This window comes from Solea senegalensis, linkage group LG10 (assembly GCF_019176455.1).
Source record: "Solea senegalensis isolate Sse05_10M linkage group LG10, IFAPA_SoseM_1, whole genome shotgun sequence".
Classification (NCBI taxonomy): Eukaryota; Metazoa; Chordata; class Actinopteri; order Pleuronectiformes; family Soleidae; genus Solea; species Solea senegalensis.
In genome coordinates, this window is record NC_058030.1 from 14474774 (window position 1) to 14496510 (window position 21737).

The 21737-nt window shown below is 40.3% G+C and overlaps 2 protein-coding genes across 3 annotated transcripts; both read right to left on the reverse strand.

Moving 5' to 3' along the window:
- Window positions 1–4854: 4854 nt before the first annotated feature.
- slc17a6a (solute carrier family 17 member 6a) lies at window positions 4855–13837 on the reverse strand. Its single transcript, XM_044037049.1, has 12 exons — window positions 13295–13837; window positions 11649–11907; window positions 11190–11308; window positions 10173–10287; window positions 9019–9106; window positions 8737–8823; window positions 8484–8626; window positions 8252–8401; window positions 7146–7278; window positions 6946–7056; window positions 6718–6845; window positions 4855–6580 (listed from the first exon to the last, which is right to left on the reverse strand). Exons 1-12 carry the CDS (start codon window positions 13378–13380, stop codon window positions 6251–6253), a joined length of 1749 nt encoding a protein of 582 aa, XP_043892984.1. The 5' UTR covers window positions 13381–13837; the 3' UTR covers window positions 4855–6250.
- Window positions 13838–14989: 1152 nt separating this feature from the next.
- LOC122776144 (intestinal mucin-like protein) lies at window positions 14990–20479 on the reverse strand. Of its 2 annotated transcripts, none has more exons than XM_044036531.1 (19): window positions 19650–20479; window positions 19367–19557; window positions 19064–19238; window positions 18713–18960; window positions 18354–18537; window positions 18053–18269; window positions 17775–17950; window positions 17556–17577; window positions 17302–17402; window positions 17182–17213; window positions 16911–17088; window positions 16688–16792; window positions 16564–16604; window positions 16350–16472; window positions 16142–16240; window positions 15931–16059; window positions 15799–15838; window positions 15585–15708; window positions 14990–15451 (listed from the first exon to the last, which is right to left on the reverse strand). In XM_044036531.1, exons 1-19 carry the CDS (start codon window positions 20380–20382, stop codon window positions 15241–15243), a joined length of 3129 nt encoding a protein of 1042 aa, XP_043892466.1. In that variant the 5' UTR covers window positions 20383–20479; the 3' UTR covers window positions 14990–15240. The 2 variants fall into 2 exon arrangements, with proteins under 2 accessions (XP_043892466.1, XP_043892465.1); XM_044036530.1 differs by having other exon boundaries at window positions 17556–17625.
- Window positions 20480–21737: the final 1258 nt, after the last annotated feature.

Here is a 21737-nt window from a genome sequence, read left to right on the forward strand (position 1 = left end):
TTGTGTTCTCCCTCTGTACACACACACCTAAAATCATTTCAATTTCTCACTCCATCTGTCAGCACCACCTTTCACCACAAGGCCGCACTGGGTCTCAATCAAAAAGGTTTTATTGGCTTAATGCCAGTCACGTGACTTGAATGCCAATTCACACATCTCAGGCCGGGCTCATGTGTCGTACCAGTTCTGTGGCGAGGGATCAATTAGTCAAATCAGGCGTCTTCAATCACACCGGCCACAATAGCTGGTGTCCAACTGTCAGACAGCGGATTAGAGTCGTGGTCCGTGTGGAAGGAAACGCCAACATGGCCACAGCTCATTAAACACACCATAAAAGCAGTTCACGTAGAGACAGACATGGGTCACTGAGTAAGGGGCAGTAAGTACACCACCAATTTATTTCCAACCAATAAAGAACATATGCAACGAGCTGGATGGAAACCAACTGATTGAAGGGATCTCAACTGCTCCTATGTGTTTATATATTATATAAACGCAGTTGAGAAAATTACTATAGGCCTACATGCAAAGTAATTTACTTAGAATTTCATTGATTAACGTGGATATGAATAAAAGACGAAATTACATATGAATTGTTAGCTTATTTAAACCTGATATTTTTTTTCAGCAAGCTAATGAGACTCTTCTACCTCAGTGTGATTGCATGTTGTCACTGAACCTTTGGAGGTTCACAATAAAAGCTTCCTCTTTTTTTTAGATTTTGTGTTTATCACCCTTTATACCCAACTTTAAGTGCCTGCCTGTGTTTACTGAAAATATGTTTTTGAAGTAATGTTTTATTCAATAACTGTGTGATAGCTTGGTTTTGAGAAAAGCTCATTATTGCCTGCTTTGCCCCCAGCTCTCAACCTCCAGGTGAAATTACAGGTTAGTGTTACTGCATCAATTTGAGCAGCAGGAGGCCAAATACACCACTTAATAATTAAACCAGCCCATTTAAATATGTGGCACTGCTGAATTAGAGACACCATTGTGTTTATATTTATATATTCATTCATATCAAACTAATTTCACAATGAATCTCCAATTATTTTCATAATCAATTCATTTGTTCGGGAGTTGTTGTTTTTTTAACAAAAAGAAGTTCTCTGATTTTCCAGCTTGTTAAATGTGATTATTTTTGTTGTTTCTTTTCTCCTCTACACCAAATAAACCAGACCAACAGCTTCTCCCCCCATTTTGTGATATTTTATGCACCAGACACTTAATTGAGAACATAATCATTGACGCAGCCCTGTTGTAAACCACACTATTTCCGCCCCTCACAAATTTTATCTCTCATCTATCTGTGGATACTGCACTGTGATATTGCAACGCTGAAGTGAGATGTGCTGAGGGCGACTGTTGTGTGGCAGCTTCTAAAGGCTCCTGAAGGATAGCATTCATTAAAGCTCAGATCCAGCCCCCATCTGGTGGTGTGAAAAGAGAGTTCTCCAAAGGGGGGCGGGGTGGAGGAGCAGGGAGGAGGGGGGTGGGCTGGAGCCCTCCCTTGGCACGTGCCTAAGCCGATCCAGCCTGGATCATGTCTGGTCTCAGTGACAGATCGCAGAGGCAGACAGGCCCCTCCACACACCTGTGTCCCACTCAGAGGATACTGATGGTCAGCAGCCGCCGCCGCCACCATCATCATCTTCATCATCATCATGTACCCAGGCATAGGCAATGTAATGTAATTTGGTTTGTTGCAGTGAAGCAGTGAGGAAAAGGGTTAATGTGATTTTTTTTTTTCTTTTTACAGAATCACATCAGGTGTGGCTGTTGCCTGAAAAAAAAAAAAAGGTGGAAGGTATTCACACCATCCTCTGCCTGACATCCAATAAAAAACATGCACAGCTGTCAGACGCTCCAGTGAGGTGCTGTGGCTGCAGAAATGCTCCTCTATTTTTGCTCACGGAGAGAGAAAGAAAACAGCCAGCCACTTCAAGGTTTTCTTTTTAGCTCAGTGATTACAATAGGGATAAATAATGTTCATAGAATCCTTTTTTTATTAAAAAAAATGTCAGTCTAAGATTTCCAAACGTGAAATGGTGCTGCATTTTCTTACACACTTGACCTTGGACATTGTGGTGATCATTTTCTGATCAAACAATTGGCCAACAAGTAAGCTTCAGATCTAACAACGAAACATTTTATGATCACGTAAATGTGAATTAACCTTCTCAAAGATCCAATATTTTCCCTGTAATCTGCTTACAAAATTATAATTTCACCCATTGGTGTCAAGTGTATCATGTGAAATCTTATCTGCCTCTTATCCTTTGTCTCCGTGAGTACATGAGCATTTTGTCGAGAGGAGAGCATGAAGCTGTCAACATAATGTAACATGGGGGAGGGGAGCTGGAAGGACCCGTGATGGATTACATCAAATACGACTGTAGGAAGAACCAGTTTTGTGGAGAAGAAACAATTGGATGTAGCAATCACCTTCCTGTGAGTGTGCAAGATGCAATCCTCAATCCCGAGGTGAAAACAAGGATTTATCGGCCTCATTACTGTGGGTGACATAAAATTTAGTTAAAGCCTAATAAATGTTTCAGTGCAAGTGGAAGGTAAGCAGAGAGAAAAACAATAGCACATAGTTGTTGCTGCTGTGTGCCAAACAAGCTGTTTAATAAAAAAAAAAAAGGTATGATGTAAATAATTTATGGGAGATTTAGGAATCAGTTTGAAACATAAATCTTATCTATTCTAATGCTTCTTTTATGTGTTGTGGGGTGTGGAAATCTGAGACGAAAAATAGTGAGTATGCTCTTCATCAATAAAGCAATTAGCAAGGGAGGAGAAGGAGAAGGAGGTGCGTATAAATTCAATTGCCCCAAGGTATTGTGGTGTCGTAAAAAAGTAATTACTGCTTTGAAATTTTAGGTTAAAAATGGATCTTAACGCTTATGAGGGAGCTGATTTCCAGACTGTAAATGAAAGCATATTCAAGCAGCAGTGTGGAGAGACTGCTGTGTACATTTTGGGTCAAAGACGGGGAGGAAAAGGAGGCACCAGGAGGACAATTGTATGCAGGCCCAATCCCAGGGGAGGAGTGCAATCCTGTCATCAAACACTCATTCCGGCTGGGCCTCATCCCATTACAGTCCCCCAGGACACAAACTGCACCTGCCCCACAGACTGACAACTACTCAGTCTCCTTTAACTCAACATCACGATTACACAACCAGGCACACAGCAACGACTATACATCACAGTGACTAAGTCTTAAATATCAGTGGAGTTCACAGGCAGGTGGATAGTGGGAGAGTTTCCGCCTCCATGACGACAGTGCTGACGTCAAAATCTCTCCAATTATTGTGCACTCTAACAGGACAGGCCATCAACGGTGCAACAGCCATGACCACTGCGGCTGGTTAGGCATGAGGAAACATGTTCCACGTGGCTGGTGGCACAATTGTGTTTTCTGTCAAATTAACATGTCCACCGAGGAGCAAGCAGTGCGAGGTGTTAATGGATTTCTTTTCTCAGTTGGGCATTAAGTCGGAAGGGAAGCGGAGATTTATTCACACATGGAGCTGCTTCCTGTAATCGAGGCGTCAGTCAACAAGGCTGTACTGTAGACGCAACACTACTGCTGCACTGTCCATCATGTGTTCACTTCTTAAACCCCACGCCTCCATAAACGTCATACCTGCCAGTCATGTCCTCCCGGGTGAAATGTGTCGGTGCTCTACATACTGTAGCTTAGACACATGGTACGCAAACTGTGGTACGTGTACCACCATTGGTACGCAGGCTTAGAACAGAACAGAAATACTGTTCTACTAGGGTATGTGATCGGAGTGGAGCTGAGGAATGTGTAGAAAATGAAACAAATAGCAAAAAATAAGGAAATATATTAAATAATAATAATTAGAGTCACTTTACCTCTGGCTATATATTTCTATATATATATGTATATATGTACATATATATGTTTTGTTTTTCTTTATCAAAGCATCGCATTGTGTAAGATGAATGTTGTATAACCAAAATGTAGTAAATCTATTTCTACTGTTACTAATGGCATTGCTTTTTTTTCCATTTTACAGTGAATTCAACATGTGTTCATTGTTCTTCTAACGAGCCTAAAACACAAATGTATGCTCAAAACACTAATTTAATAACTAATTACAAAATAATAATAATAAATTCTTAATACAAACCTCCATGATAGCTAGGATTTTTTATTTATTGTTTTTAAACTCATATGCGCTCTTGCCCTAAATGATAGTGATTACTGATGTGATTTGAGTCCTTGCGGTCATCTTGTGTTACACTGTTAGCCTCAGCCTTACACTCAGGGAAAACAGGGAACTCTCTGGCTTTGTCTTCCTCCTGTAGAAGTCAGACATGTGAGCTGCCGTCGAGAGGTTTAACACATTTTATTCTGGGCCTACATGACACCTCGGCAGCAGGTTTCACACGACTAAAGTCACTGATCCTGCACGGTATGTGAGGAGGTAAGCTCCAGAATCAGTGTTTACACTTGTTTACCTCTTCCCTTCTATGAATTACCAATCTACAGCATCCATTACTCTGCCCTGTACTCCAGGGAACACTGCCATTGATTTACTAATGAGAAACATGGAGAGAATAGTAGATGCAGGACACTGATGGGTGAAGGTGGTAACTGGTTAGGTAGTCTGCCTTCAGTCCCAGTGGACCTCTAACCTTTATATAAACAGATGAAGAAAAAAAAAACACATATATAACATATTACAGTACAACACACCCACACGCGAGATGAAACAATGGCAGTTGTTTTTTTTATAAAATCATATGAGTATTATTTTTTATAACACTTTTTTTTTTACATCAACATATCTCTTCAATAAAGACAACATTAGAAGCCATAAAATCACATTTATCTTTTTACATAAACTTTAGGCACAAAGCCGTAATAGCATCTTTTGGTCATCTTAAACATTCTTAAATATTCATATATTTTTTTAAACATCCTTGCAGAATCCATACAGCAAATGAATAAAGGTGTTCAAATTGCAAAGAAAGGTGGAAGAGCCATCTATTAAGGTGGAAGAGCCATCTCATATGGTCCACTGAAACGTGACAATATCAAAGTGTCAATAAAGTACTTTTGGTGACAATGAGAACAACCAAGAAACACCAAGAGATCACAATGCCTGGTTGTTCGTACACAATCCCTCGCTTTCAAAATGCAACAATATGCCCTGCATCATGAGCACTAACGCTGGATTCTCCGGACACTAGTAATTTGTTAAAACACACATCTTAAGTGTTGATCATCACATGACTCCAAAACAAGTACACTTAGATACAGCAAGCCAAGGTTACATTACAAAACAGAATGTGATGGGTGGTGGCTGGTACACAGAATTTATTGCAGTGCACACCAAACATCAATTAACAATGCCTTCTGAGCAATAGTCATCAAAACCTTTTTTTTTTTTTTTATTTTTTTTTTAATTTGTCTCACATCACAGCCAAAACCTGATAATTAAAGTTCATTTCATTATTTATTATGGCAGAAGACACTAAGAAGAAAGCAGTAGGCAGGATGAGGGACAGTGACCTTATGGCAGCTGCATCTGAAACATTGATTGAGCAAATTCATGCAAAAAACACACACTAAAACTCTACACTTCAATTTCACTCACTCTATTTTTGTCTTATAGTGTATTATAGGCTTTGCTTGAGAAGGCCTTTTTTTGCAAGCAGACATCTCCCTGAAAAGGTACTGTCCATGAAAAATATGGCCTTTTATAGTAATGTTAACACAGATCAACGACCCAAAATCCACAACAGTCTCACAGAAACAGTATACAGGTATATACAGTACATAAAACACATCTGAGATACAGGATAGAATCTCATTTTTAGAATACTCATTGTTTCAGTGCAATCAGAGTGGTACTTCAGAGAAAGACCCCATATGATGGTCAGCTGCAGTGTCATCTGGCTCTTGGTTGTTCAAGTAGATTGATGAGGTTTGGGTGCCTAAGAAGTACAATGATGGCCTGCAGTTTTCTTTTCAACTGCTATCAACAGTATAATGAAGCTAAACATGGTGAAAAATGTGACAATCAGTAAGGATTGTTCTGCATTGCGACTAACTACTTCTTTACACTTGCTTCTTGAAACTACGAGGAACCATTTTACTGTAATACACTGAATGGATTTAAATATCATCTAATATAGTGGTTATTTGTGCAATCTGGGATGGAGAGTCTGGTTCTGTAAGCAGACTCACCACAGCCGCCCTGCTTTAAGAGTAGCCACGCTCAGCATACATCTTTCCCGCCGGTTCCTGCACATACTCCTCCGTCTTATCCCAGTCCTGTACCCAACCTCCATTGAGCTGGGAAGTGGCCCCATAGCTTTTAGCCGGACCGCCCATTGCGCCGTAACTCTGCGTGATATCACCCGTCTCTTCGGCCAGCTCATCCTCATCGATAAAGCCGCACTTCTCTTCGCTGGTCTCTTCAGGGTCGGCCCATGGCTGTTTCTCTCCAGATGCAAAGATCCCATAAAACACCACACCACCATAATGCACGAGGGAAGCAATGAGGAAGACATATTGCCACTCTTCTCGGGTCTGGGGACAGAAAAATCAGACTGAGTGACTGATCATAGACCACCTTCAATTGTGATGATTTCTTATAATAATAATAATATCAATAATTGGATATATATGACAAAGGTCTGATTTGAGTCGGAGCAAAAACAACTCACCTTGTTCTTTGTCATTGCGCCCACTATCAGTGGACAGACCATCCCAGACAGGGTACCCACACCATTAGATATGCCCATGAGGATGCTGGCATAGCGAGGAGCGATGTCTAAATGGTTTACGTTGAAACCTAAAGCAAAAAGATTGAATATTCAGAGGTAGGTGTTCATTTTAACAGAGAAGAATGAGGTTCAAATAAAAAGTTGAAACGCAATATTTTTAAGTCTCACCTGATATTGCAAATCCACTGAATCCTACCGCCAGAATTAAGAATGAGATGGCCACCCCTTTACTGTGAGAATAACCAACCACTAGTAAGAGCGTGGCCTCCATACCAAAGCCTGAAAACAACAGGACCATGAATGAAATAAATGACGACACTTACAGTATGTCTGCACTTTTATGAAAACAAAGACGGTCAAAGCCTCACCTCCACAGTTCATGATTTTACGGACCGTAGTGGTGGACATGATGTTGTGGGTCCGCAGATAGTCTGCTAACTGGCCACCTAAGGGTACGATGATGGTCATGACCAAGTGGGGGAGAGCCGATACAATTCCAACCTGAAGAAACCAGCAAACACATGTTGCAGCAAAGTGATCTCTCAGTGTCAGAGCAAATCCTCATCTGTGCTCTCCACCGCTGACTCCCCGTGTCACATCAGAGCAATAATTCAACTCCAGTAATAAGAGCGAAGTGCCGATACAAGCTCATCCTGTAGCTGTAGAATTACAGCTGCCAAACCTGCTTGATTCATGCCCCATATTCACACAGGCAGGCCAAAGCTCATACATTTTTAAAGATTATATTAAATGGATTCTACCATTTGGAAGACACATTCAAGCACACGGGAATATTTTAGTTTACATAACATACCATCACAGAAATACTATTACTATAAATATTATTATTCTTTAAAAGACGATTTCATGTTTTCTTCTAACTCAACATGTCAAGAAAACCCCTTTAACCATTTGTGAAAAGTTCTTATTTTAAAGGTGACTATTTATATGATGTTTCAGTATCTTAACAGTGTCATGATTTGGTTCTGTGTCCTGACTGAGCAGGAGACGAGGATCCAGACACATATTATCACGGGATGCTTACATTTCAGATGGAGTGGTATAATGGAGCTCGATACAGACAACACAACCTCCTAACCACACCACAACTTCCCCTGAATAAGGAACTAGAACAACAATGAATTTGTGGCAACATGATAGAACACAATGTTAATCACATTTACAAAGCAGATCTCTAATGCTCTTACACAGCAGGTGGTTGGGAAGAGTAACAAAGCAGCAACACATACAATTGATGACTGCTGCACAGGTGCATCATGGGAGGTTTCCATTGCATACAAACTAGTGTGAGTTGAATATATGAAGACATTTTACTATTTCTCTTAAACCATCACTTTACTTAAATATGAATGATATTACTTTTGCTACACTCTAAAATAAATGCTTATTCATCCACACAGTGTTTGTAATGTCATAAAAGTCTGATACCTGGCATTAATAGGGACTTACTTACCTTGCTAATTTCAAAGCCAAACACTTCTTCAAAGTATGCCGGCTGACTAATGAGCAGCAGATAAAATGTCCAGCTCCTGCAGAAGTTGGCCACAATGATTGCATAGACGGGCATGGAGGAGAAAAACTTCCTCCAGGGTGTCTTGTATTTCTGGTCAAAACAAAGAGAACAGGAGTTTTTGTGTACTGTAACTTGTGTGACAAACAAAAGCGGCTACAGACTGAGGACTCACCTCCATCGCTCCCATCAGCTGAGCACTTTCACCAATGCTCTCCTCAATGTAACGCCGCTCTTCATCAGTGATGGTCGGGTGCTCAGCCGGGCTTTCGTAGGACACCAAGATCCAGAACATGTACCAAACAATTCCAAAGGACCCTGCAGAGATCAAGAAGCAAACATGCCAGTCATTTGTGCTGCACAGACAAATCTTACTCAACTATATACATTTTCCAAATCATAGGTGTTTTCATGCAGGTGACACTCACCATACACGTAGAACACAGAGGACCATCCTGTGTACTGGACCAGGATCCCAGCCAGAGGCATTGCAACCACTGCACCAGCATAGGATCCTGAAAAAGACAAAACCGTTATAACCGTTTGACGTTATTTGATCATTTTGATGTTATTTTTTCTGAGTTTGGTGACAAGCATTTACAACCACTATAAGTCACTGCTCACGTTTCAGTGTGAGGAGTGACATGATGATACAAACTATATCACACTGATGACAGAAACATGAGTGTGCGCGTGTGTAGATTTTGTACCACAAAAGGAAAGGGTTGCCAGACGACTTCTCTCCAGCGGTGGAGCCCACTTGCTCCAGATCCCATGGCAGGCTGGATAAGTCACTCCCTGCATGGCAACATATGACATTGCAGTTACGCTATGATCTGGTCACATGATCTGAACAACACAGGGATGACTGCAGCTCGACCTTTTCTCAGTTCTCTGATAATTGTGTCCGTCATTTCACAAGCTACCGTGTTAGATTTTCTGACTTATCAATACAAGTCACATCTGCTTTCCACTCTCGGTCAATAACAAGTGACATAATGTGAAGACATTCTGCTTGATTGTCAAGGTCTGTCGTTATTTGTCACAGACACACAAGACAAATTGTTGTTAATAACAAGCAAACTGATATGCTGTGTGGCTGACCTTTCTAATTGAGACTAATGGGTTTGGTGTGACTCAGTCCAAACTCGAGCTGACTCTGCCCGCTTCATGGAAGAAGAAACACTGAACTGCTCCCATTAAATCTTCATTACACACTAAGTGGCATACAATCAACTATTGATAGACACAAATTGCTGGGGTTTGCAGTGGGAGACACCCTGAAATGCTAATGTTTAATTTGCAGTAATAAGTCGGCGGTTGCTGAGCACAGCTGACTCTCCCTCCCTCCCTCTCTCTCTCTCTCTCGGTGGTCACGAGCTGCTGTCGAAACGACTACATGCAGCTAAACAAAATCACAAAAGAAGATGACCTTCAGTCTGATAATAGCGTCCGTCTCTGAAATCATGCTCTCTCTCTTGAGCTGTGGGAGCTGCCTGTATCAAGTGGTTTTATTGCTTTTGTTCTGTGGGTTTGTATGTGAATATCAGGCTCTTAGAGCCAGGAAAACCAATATTCAAAATCCCAGCTATTCAGGGTTTCACTGTATGTTGTTTGCTGTTCTGTTTGTAAGCTGACAATTGTATGTGGTATGAATGAATGGAGTTTCTTCATAATGGGAGCCATTTTCCTGTGCAAATTCAAATAGAAAGCTACGTGGAGAGGATTTCTGCAAAACACGGTTAAATATTGAACGTCAGGACAAGTTGATTAGAGTTTGAGTTCAGCTCTCAGCTTGATAATGAGGCATCATTTGTGGGTCTTTTAAAGGTTAGAATCGGATGTGCAAAGCATGCAGCAGTACCTCCACCAACCCTTGTAATATCCTCACAAAGATGACACATCCATAATGCACCCGAGCGGCAGAGGGAATGAACATGTTCAGGATGGATGTCAGCACGATGGCAGCCCCAAAAACCCTGAACAGACAAAACAATGGGATTATTTTGTCAAACAGATGTCGATATACAAGATTGCTCTTCTTCAGCAAGAAAGTATTTCAAAGAGCTTTAGACATACATTTAACATGAAACAGCCCACAAAGAACATTATAGTTGTGATGAGGAAGATAAATCAGTGCCAGTTGGAAGCCTCACACACACAAATAACAGGCAGTTAGTCAGTTTTCCGGGAGTGAGGACAGGAGGTGTTTGCAGCAGAAGGCGTCAGTGGGCTCAGCTGACTTGGCATGATGAAGCTCTTCATCCTGCATCTTATTAAGTCTCCATTTCCCTCATGAAACAGGGCTTTAACAATCATAAAATGGTAATGTACGAGGACTTATAATGTGAGCATATTCTACTTCTACTTTTCTCCCATTACTGTTACAGTAAATATTTAAAGACTTTACTAAAAGCTGTATTTGTTGAAACAACTGTTGTTGTTGTTTTACATCTTTTACAGGCTTGTTGTCCTCTGGAGCACCTTTACTCTCATTATATTTGTCCAAATGTAGCTGACTAATCAGTTGCAAGTGAAATAATGTGCTGTAGATGTGGTCTTGAAATCATACCACAGTTATTAGAACAGGGCTTTGGGTGGGTGTGGTTGCCATGCCTCTGAACATAAAGGATTAGACACGGTTGTCCCGTGGGAGCTCATTAACATGAGGAGGCAAGCCTGGCGGGCATCAGCCAAATCCCCAGTTTATCTGCTCTAAGGTCAGACTCCTTTCTTCAAGCCCGACGTCTGTATATGACTGCCTATCGCATAAATATATTAAAAAAAATGTTTTAATGTTAATTACAGCTCAGGATGGAAACGCCATGTTTTCTTTAGTTCTTCTTTTTCCCACAATATTTGTTTATTCCGGCGCTTTTACCTGTTTGCAGCCAGTCTTGAGGATATGTACCCTCCTGGAATCTGAGTAACTATGTAGCCCCAGAAGAAGGATCCATGAATCATGCCCACGATCTCTGGGTCCCAGTTGAATATCGCTTTCTTCCAGACACAGAAAGAAAAAAAAATCAATATAAAAAAAATATGTTCTTTTTCAAATTGTGTAAAATAACCTTTTTTTTTTAAATAATATAATGAAAATCCACTTACTGCCTCACAAAAAATATGGGTTATTCAAAGAAAGTGAATTTTGACTCATCAATCAGTAATATATGAAAATATGAACATTTCAGAATCATTGTCCACAATAATGTACGTCTGCTCTCTAAACTAATAAAAATCACAAATTATTTCTGGGTTTAAATTGTGAGGGAGGGCCTCGTGCACTGGGGGTTCATGTGTGATGGTGGTGATGATGGTGGTGGGTGGAGTTTCCAGGCACCTCTTTTATGATGATCTTGCCGTTCTCGTGCACCGTGTGGTTATTGACCATGCTGACGATGGCCACACCCAAGTTACACCGGATACCGAACGAGATGCAGAAGCCGAGCCCACTCAGCATCGCGATGATGTATCTGCGCGGCAGCCCGAAGCACGTGCAGTCGCACAGAGGCGTCTTCCGCGCCTGCTCCTCTCTGGGTCTCCCATCCTCCGTCAGCTCGATGGCCTCACCTGTTTGCTGCTGCCGCTTCTCCAGCCTCCTGCACGACAAGCCCGTTTATTTGAGGTTACATTCATAGTAGAGGAGAACACGATTATTGAGATTAAATGGAAAGGCGAGAAATGGAAAAAGTGGGAATTTTGCCTGTCGATTTCGTTGATTTTCTGCCAAAGCATAAAATCGGTGTTTTATGTATTTATTCATACGCTTCAGCTGTACAGAAAATACAGAAAAAGACCATAACTATATTTTTGTTTTTATCTTTAATTTGGCACAAGGCCCTTACAGCCAGCACTGCTTATTTTAATTAAACGTTTTTTGTTTTTTATATTTCTGTAAAGCAAAAGAGTGTCTGGCAAACGAAGACAAAATGACCTTCATACCGCATTGCAGCAACATCAACATCCCTGGTGTCTGGAGTATAATTCACGATTTTTCTTTTTATATATATATATATTTTTATTATTATTATTATTATTATTATTATCCGCACAGCTGAGCGTGTGACGTAGGTCCTTTTTTTGCTTGGGCTCACACTCGGAATCTGTTTGGAGAAATGTGAGGTATAGATTTCTTTAAAAAACTGACATTGAAATGTGAAGGCCTCACCCGGTAAAATACCGGGCCTTTCACAGCTTTCAAAAGCAACTCATTTTTTTTCCTGTCACGTTTCTGTGCTGCAGCGTGGACTCAAATCCGATAACTAAAACAAAATTAGGATAAACTAACCAAACGAAAAAAGGGAAATGTCTAACGTATATATATAAAAAACGTCTTTATTTTATTATTTTTTTGTAAATGCCTCGTTTTTTCGTAATACATCGTTTCATATTCAACCATCGTTTCATTCCCCCCCTCACATATGAAAACATCCATTTTATACAACTTAAAAAACTGTTCCTCTGCACACAGCTTCCTTTACTATGATTTCAAAAATGAAGATCTGATTTCTTTGTGGTCACTTATCCGGTTTAATTGAGACCACATTCCACTTGTACGTCCTCGTGACACTATAAAGAATATCAGGAAGTCAATTGATTTGGACTCAATCGATCTTGAATTAATACAGATTGATACACAGGATACTAGATACCCCCCGACCTTGTGTCACGACTCGTTCTGTTGCATTAATTATTAAAAAAACACCCACAGCTGCTGGTGGAGGGGGATCATCCTCCAGGGAAATATGTGATCCTTAAATATTCGGGCCACACGACTCTGCTTTCACAACCAAACCCGTGATTCCTCTCATAACGACGAGTTTTCCCTCTAGATTGAATTGCAATTCTGATAAAACGTATTTGTTAAAGACAATACCTTGTCTCATGTGTGGTCCCAACACCTGGGACATTGTCTGCGTCGAATTCCTCACAGCAGCTTTATTCCGTGATTAAAAAAGACATGTACAAATGTTCATTTGTTCTTACCTGTACAGATTGCCGAGGGCCTTTCCCGCGATTTGTTTTAATCCCTCTTTAGAGGTAGGGAGAGCTCCCTCCTTTCCGGGCTCCATGTCCAAATGATCTTAAAGAATTCTATAATACGACGATAAATGGATGTGCAGCAATAATGAGCATATTGTTAAACTAATGCAAATGTCACGCCTCCCCTTTTGTTTTAAAAAAAGGAAGGAAAGAAAGAAAATGCCTCGATGTCCTGAAAAGGATGAGCCAGAAAATGGAGATAGAGGAGAAACACGTTCAGTATGAAAGGGCTGTTTTCACAGTCACAAAACAGCAGTCAAATAAGTCCGCTTTTGCCTTGCGCAATGTTACTCCACGCAGTGCCATCTTAAGATCCAGCCAGCGATAAGAAAAAAGATTTCAAGTGGGATATTTGTGTTAGAAGTCTGGAAAGCTCGAGCCGATGAAGGTTGTGGCGGTGCTCCGGTGTAAAATCTGCGTCGAAGATCTCCGGTGAGCAGCAGCCGCAGCAGCATTCAGCACCGCGGACAGCGCACAGCTCATCTACCTGTCAGCAGCTCCGTGCAGCGCCCCCTCCTCCTCCCTCTGCTTCCTGCAAACTCCTCTCCGCTAATTCATTCCCCATTTTCTTTCTGAAAACGTTCACACGACCGACATGAACATGTAATGTTCAGTTAGGGAGTCCAACAGCTTCGGGGTTTGCTCCCAAAATATTCCTTTATAATGTGGGACAACCTTGTTTCATTGATTCTAAACATGATTTATGATTCATTAACCACCGGTTTTAACAGTGTTGTATTAAACAGACCGAAAATAATCCCATGATTCAATCTACAGTGTTTGATTCGAATACAATTTATTTGGGCGTACCTATACATCTAATGTTGAAATGTTCAAAGACTCGAGTTAAATCCGAGTCGAAGTATGACCTGCAGGCAGGTAATAACAGGGCCAAAGCGCTGACCAATTGCAGTGCAAGTTGTTCGTGCAGGACATGACGTACCTACTTCCAGGTATAAAAGCAGCTGTGCGATTAAACAGAAAATCCCCCACAAGTTTGCAAATAAGAGAAAGAGAAGAAGAAAGCAGTAACGCAACGTTACACATGCCAACTGCTGTAAATCAAACTAGCAAGTTTGTTGTACGACAGAGTGTATTGAAACGGAAATAAGTAAATTAACCTTAAAATCACTGGGGTCCTCTTCAGAAACTATATGCCACAAATTATACACATCACACACTATAATCCACTCTATATGTATTTGATAAATACTTATTCTTTCATCACTTAACTTCATCAGTTAGGATTAGCCTCAATTATATACGTATATACACACACAGACATATGTATATATATACATATGTGTGTGTTTATGTGCATATATATAAACATATATATATACATTATATATGCACACTGTTGGATGGTAAAACCTTGTTATTGTAAAACGGGTCATGTTGATGTGTATGCTCTTTCATACACACTCACACGCACACAAAGAGTTAGACTACATCATACTTTTTTATTTTATTTTTTTCAGATCAGCTTTATTATTGGATTAAAGGGAGGCATTTAACAGCTGACATATTGTAACACAAATAAGGAAATATTGTTGCCCCCTGGGGACAAATACTTTGTTCTGAATTTGAATTGATCTAAACATTAAAGTCAAAGTAGTTTGCCAGTTTGTGCTGAGTGTTACAATTATGTTCCAGCAATATTTTATTGTAAATAAACTGAAAATGACATTGCAACAACTAATTTTAATGATATTGACTGCAATACGATTTGGATTGACAAACAGAGAAACAGACTGAAAGAAGTTGCATTTCTTTATTTCATCATACATGGCATATGATAAATATTTCTTTGTAAGAGGTGTAGTGATTGGTCGACCAGAATGGGAAGAACTTTGTCATTCCACATTCAGTAGTGTGGTTTTGGTATTTCAGACCGATGTGAATCTTCGCCTCCTGCGAATTTGATGCCCCTCAGCATTGTTGCAGTCTGTGTGGCTACAGCCACACTTTTCCACATGTGTGTATGAGTAGGAAACCACATCTCCATCCAGGCAGTGCAAATCAACAGTGCGTTTGCTAAAGCGTGTCTCCTTACAGCAGGCACAAGACTGCTGCATAATAGCTGCTGTTTCAGAGTACCTGAGGAAAGATGCGGTGATCAATGAATCAACCAGATATATGCACGTATGAGTGTATTTATACACCTGAGCTACTCAAAATTGAATGAATCTGGGAATTTTCTATGAAAGAGAAGAATCATTTGCATGCTTACTTGGTATAGGTATTGCAGGATCCTTCACAGTATGGTATATCTACCTCCTCGTACGACTGACAGCCCTTGTGTATAACATGGGTTTTCATGGATACTAACTTGCAGGCTTTCTCCTTTTCCACACCTGCAAAGAAAAGACTTACAATGAGCGTGTTTTCAGATAACCACCCCCCCCCAAAAAAAAACCAAGGAGAATGAAAATTCAAAAACTTACAAGTTTTACAACAGCCATTGGCTGCAGTCTGAATTGTATCCTATAGAGCCAAATACACAGCATCATATTTTACATTTATGTACTCACAGAAACACATACTATTCTGATTTGTTTATTTAAAATGATACTTACAGGTTCACAATTGCTAAGTTGGAAAGGGGGGCACACAATATGTGACATGACCATTGTTAAAGTTTCACCGCTCTTGACACAGTTGTAATGGTCACACTTATTCTCAGGCGGTGACCAGGTTTGTCCTTGCTGGATGGACACACACACACACGGAAATTTAGGCATTAAAAGTTTACTACGTTAAGCAGCAAACTGATCTGATCCACCTTACCATCAACAGATGCTTGGTACCGTTAACAGCAAAGTCACAGTGTGTCTGCACACACTCCCCACAGCATTCACCTGAAGAACTTTCCATATATTCATACCCCTACAAGAATGAGGACAGTTAGGTTGCTACATATTTTTACTGAGGAAACAAGTTGAATCGCACATTTATATATATATATATATATAAATATGAGTAAAATGGACCTTACCCTTTCACAATCTTGCTGACATTGCTGAAGCTCACAGAATATTTTGAATAGACCAGACATGGGGTCCACCTCATTGGTACAGATGCATTTCTGACATACTTGCACAGGAACTGAAGAGCCAGGCTTGGAGATAAAGGGGAAACTTGTATATAATTTGACTCATGAAAAGACAAATGGTCAGATAAATCTTTCTGATACATTTTAATTTATTTACCTGGTACTCAATCTGTTTGTGAACACACACTTTTTTTGGCTCTAGAAAATAATAAGAAAATGACTTTAAGTGTGTCTGTGGTCATTAGGTTTTGTATGATTTAAATATGAATTGATGAGCTCACCACAGCTATGTTCTGGACAGCATTTTCCCTCGTGTATGCTGAAAGCTGGTACATATCCAACTGGACAGTTTATGTTGTTAACTGGGCAAAGGTTGCTTTGACATTCTGTTAAAAATGACAAAACAGTGATAGTAAAGCTTATTAAGACCATCCTAAAGAATCACTGTCAATAAATGTGTGAACGTTTTGAAAGATAAATCCAGACTGAAGGTAAATGTCTTACGGCAAATGTAAACAGAACAACAGTGGTCTGAAGAATCAGTTTGTTTGACAAGGGCAAACCCTGGACCTGTGCATTTCATCATAGGCGGTTGTTGGCATGTCTTTGGCTTGCAAGACACAGCCTTGGTGGACTCCTCACAGATGCAGTTTTGGCATTTGTATTCAAATGTCTCATTATACTGAAATAATACACCAGAGCAATGATTTAATTTTCTCTTCTGAGAAAAAAAAGTTTTGTTATTAGGTGAGCTTTAGTTGAAGACATGACTCACCTCACGAGGAATGCCCTCAGGATCCAGACATCCTGTTGGAAAATTAACATTTATATAGGACTTTGTGACTGATACAAATTATTATCATCAATAAAACTTTCACATACACACCACACTTACCACACTTATTGACACATTTGTCAGACTCTTTGTTGAGGAGTGTCATCCCTTCTGGACAAAAGCAGCCTTCGGTGATGAACTTCATATTTATTTCATTAGGACTATAAAATTGAATCATCAAAGAAGGAACAGAATTAATTCAATTTATCTACTGTTGTTGATATAAAAATGTTGATTTTCTGATTTTTCGCCAATAAATCTTAGAAAACGCTGGTGTGCACAGAAGAATATGAACCATTTCTGAAGAAACTTACTTGTCTTCACATGTTGACTGTTCTGCAGGATCACATGGCTTGTAAATTTTGTTTGACGGGCAGTCAATTTCTGATTGTGAAAAGATGAACTTAATTGGGTCTTTTTAAAAGTACTTTATGCCTACATTCTCTCAGTAAGAAAAATGTATCAGAGTTGTCTGCTTATAAGTGTGTTTTAATGACAGAATCTCTTACAGTAATTAATGAGGGTTTGCTTACTACAGTGTTTGGTGTGGATCCTCCAGTGAATGCAAATCCCAGCCCGGGCACAGGCAGCAGCATAAGTCTGCAAACTTGTGCACTCTGCTGCTGGGTTGGAAACATGGCAGCCGTCAAATATACAACCTCTGTAGAAATTTTCAGGTGAGACAAAGGGATGGCACTCGGCAAAGACACTGTGAATGAAAGACAGTTTTAACAAAGGTTTTAATTTTAACTGCAATTTCCCAAACATTATGGAGATTTATGAGAAGAAAACAAGATAAGAGAATGCTTACCTGCTTTTTAGCAAGTCACACATACTGTCAGAATTGCATGGAATTGGGTTTGGGTTTGGTGAAGTTTTAGGTTTGTTTATGGACATTACAGCTGGTGTCTCGCAGCTGGGTTGATTAATGTCTTCTGCAAGCCAATAGTCAGCCACCATTGTACAACTTTCAACCAGCTGGTTGTTAGGCAGCATGCAGTCATCTGCCTGATTGTTGTTGCATGTTCCTGATAACAGAATCATTAAAAAGTTAAAATGACATTCTAACTCATTACTCATGATTTACTAACTTGACGGAGAAATGTTCTTACCACAATGGCCCTGAGTGTTTCTACCAAACAATTCATATGGAAGAGTAACACTAAAACTAGCTATTCCAAATGTAATGACTACTCTTATGCTCGGGATCTCCAAAACCAAATTAATGCCAGAATCCAATATTTTAACACCATATTGTGAATAAGGCAGTTTTAGGGGTACTCCATTTTTCAGTGCCTGTGGGGGAAAAAAAATATGTGAAAAGACAGAAATATCCTCTAATTGTGCTGTATACAAAGATCATCATCATTAATGCCAGCAACACATAGTAATAATCTATATTTAAAGATTGCAAAAGTAGATTTGCAGAACAAGAAATAAAACAAATAAAAATGGACATATATGGATTTACCTCCAATTGTGGTGCTCCCATATGGTTATGATTTATGAGTTTGACAATTTGTGATTCGTATGATATAATTAATGATCGTGAACAAGTCACAACTTCCGCTGGATCACAAAAGACATTGTCAATATAAATCTTCAGCTTTTGTTGTTCATCAATCTCTTTCATTAAAATGTAAGTACAATTTCCTTGGTAAGTGTAGTATAGTCCATCGAATGTAATGTAATGAGGATAATCCCAGCCTTGGCATACACCTGACAAGAACAAAGAAAAAAATGATATATCGTTTATTAATTGGTAAAATTAAGACAATTTTAAGAGTGAATTAATAAGAACTTAAACCACAAAATAGCTTACAGTCACAAACGGGATGTTGGCAGCAGCCGTATTCATCAGGAACAAAAACTGGTGCATTTCCATTACTACAAGTGATGTTCTCAATGGGTGGACATTCTTTTTGAAATATTTCAACTGTAGTATTCTCAATGCATTTAGCCCAGGTGCAGTTGCACAGATGGAAGGTCTCATTTTGCTTTGGGGAGAGAGGGGCGGGTTATTAATTTTAGCTCAAACAAATGCAAAACATTATGTGCTATTGTCTTATAAATGTGCTTCAACTGAGAATAATAAGAATAAGAATAAGTATACAAATGTTCTTACTTGTACATCCCATTCAGGGCATCCGGGTAGAGGTTTAGTTGTACTTATACTTGTTGTAGTACTAGCACTTGTAACTGTAGGCATAGGAGTAGTGCATAATTCTGTTGTATTGTGAAGCTCACACGTGTCAGAACATATCATTGTGAGACATATGTTTGATCCAAGGTCTTCCCTGTCAAATATTACATCACCTAAAGGTGAAATAAAGAAGAATTTGAGAATAAACAAGGATAAGACTTAAAACATTTGAAATGATCTGACTGAGATTAATTACAGTATTTACCAGGCTTATAGATAGTGCCATTAACTATACAGACACATTGTGTAGTGGTACTTGGAGTTGGGTATTCTGTTGATGGGGTTGTAGGTTTTGTTGTAGTTAGTTCCTCAGTTGTACCAGGTGGTTTGGTTGGTTGTGTTGTAGATTGTCTTGTTGTAGTAGAAGGAGGGCCTGTAGATGTAAATGTAGATTTTATGGTTGTACTTGCCATCTGGGTTATGGTCGGAGGTTCTGTTGGTATTGATGCAGATGTTGTCGTCGTAGTTAGATGTGCAGTTGTTGTAGGACGTGTGGGTGAGACGGTTGTAGATTCTGTTTTTGTTGTTGATGACCATAGAGTTGAAGTAGGAGTCTGAAGTGTAGGCATAGTAGTTTGGATAGAGACAATGGGTAAAGTTCTTGGTGGTGTTGAAGATGGCCCAGGAGATTCTGTAATTTCAGGTTCAAATGTGGAAAGAGTTGTTGAAAATGTCATTGTTGTGGAAAGCTCTGGTGTTGTAGCAGTTGTAGTTGGAGGTTCACTGTGAGGTGTTCTGGATGTTGTCGTTGGCTGTGTAGTTGTTGTAGCAGGTGTGGTTGGAATGGATGTCGATTCCGTTGTAGTTGTTGGTCCTTGAGTTGAAGTAGGAAACTCAGTGAAGGGGGTTGTTGATTTTGTGGTTGAAGTTGGCATTGTTCCTGTTACAGCAGGTGTAGTTGGAATGGATGTCGATTCTGTTCTGGATGTTGGATGCATAGTTGAAGTTGGAGGCTCACTGTAAGGTGTTGTCGTTGGCTGTGTAGTTGTTGTAGCAGGTGTGGTTGGAATGGATGTCGATTCTGTTCTGGTTGTTGGCTGCAGAGTTGAAGTTGGAGGCTCACTGTGAGGTGTTGTCGTTGGCTGTGTAGTTGTTGTAGCAGGTGTGGTTGGAATGGATGTAGATTCTGTTGTGGTTGTTGGCCCCTGAGTTGAAGTCGGAAACTCGGTGGAAGGGGTTGTAGATTTTGTGGTTGAAGTTGGCATTGTTCCTGTTACAGCAGGTGTAGTTGGAATGGATGTCGATTCTGTTCTGGTTGTTGGCTGCAGAGTTGAAGTTGGAGGCTCACTGTGAGGTGTTGTGGATGTTGCTGTTGTAGTTGGCTGTGTAGTTGCTGTAGCAGGTGTGGTTGGAATGGATGTAGATTCCGTTGTGGTTGTTGGCCCCTGAGTTGAAGTCGGAAACTCGGTGAAGGGGTTGTAGATTTTGTGGTTGAAGTTGGCATTGTACCTGTTACAGCAGGTGTAGTTGGAATGGATGTCGATTCTGTTCTGGTTGTTGGCTGCAGAGTTGAAGTAGGAAACTCAGTGGAAGGGGTTGTAGATTTTGTGGTTGAAGTTGGCATTGTTCCTGTTACACCAGGTGTAGTTGGAATGGATGTCGATTCTGTTCTGGTTGTTGGCTGCAGAGTTGACGTTGGAGGCTCACTGTGAGGTGTTGTCGATGTTGCTGTTGTAGTTGGCTGTGTAGTTGTTGTAGCAGGTGTGGTTGGAATGGATGTTGATTCTGTTCTGGTTGTTGGCTGCAGAGTTGAAGTTGGAGGCTCACTGTGAGGTGTTGTTGAAGTTGCTGTTGTAGTTGGCTGTGTAGTTGCTGTAGCAGGTGTGGTTGGAATGGATGTAGATTCCGTTGTGGTTGTTGGCCCTTGAGTTGAAGTAGGAAACTCGGTGAAGGTGGTTGTAGATTTTGTGGTTGAAGTTGGCATTGTTTCCTGTTACAGCAGGTGTAGTTGGAATGGACGATTCTGTTCTGGTTGTTGGCTGCAGAGTTGAAGTTGGAGGCTCACTGTGAGGTGTTGTTGATGTTGCTGTTGTAGTTGGCTGTGTAGTTGTTGTAGCAGGTGTGGTTGGAATGGATGTTGATTCTGTTCTGGTTGTTGGCTGCAGAGTTGAAGTTGGAGGCTCACTGTGAGGTGTTGTTGACGTTGCTGTTGTAGTTGGCTGTGTAGTTGCTGTAGCAGGTGTGGTTGGAATGGATGTAGATTCCGTTGTGGTTGTTGGCCCCTGAGTTGACGTCGGAAACTCGGTGAAGGTGGTTGTAGATTTTGTGGTTGAAGTTGGCATTGTACCTGTTA

Bases quoted from the DNA above. Each gene is read 5' to 3' on its own strand.
- slc17a6a (XM_044037049.1), bottom strand. From the start codon at position 13,380: ATGGAGCCCGGAAAGGAGGGAGCTCTCCCTACCTCTAAAGAGGGATTA. The intron at 6,846-6,945 runs GTGAGACTTAAA...TTTTTGCTTTAG, and splicing joins CAGTGGATTTGCAATATCAG to GTTTCAACGTAAACCATTTA. The intron at 6,581-6,717 runs GTGAGTTGTTTT...TTCTGTCCCCAG, and splicing joins GCGCAATGACAAAGAACAAG to ACCCGAGAAGAGTGGCAATA.
- LOC122776144 (XM_044036530.1), bottom strand. From the start codon at position 20,382: ATGCATCCAACATCCAGAACAGAATCGACATCCATTCCAACTACACCT. The intron at 18,538-18,712 runs GTAAATCCATAT...TTTCCCCCACAG, and splicing joins TGGGAGCACCACAATTGGAG to GCACTGAAAAATGGAGTACC. The intron at 15,452-15,584 runs GTAAGCATGCAA...ATCTTTCCTCAG, and splicing joins TCCTGCAATACCTATACCAA to GTACTCTGAAACAGCAGCTA.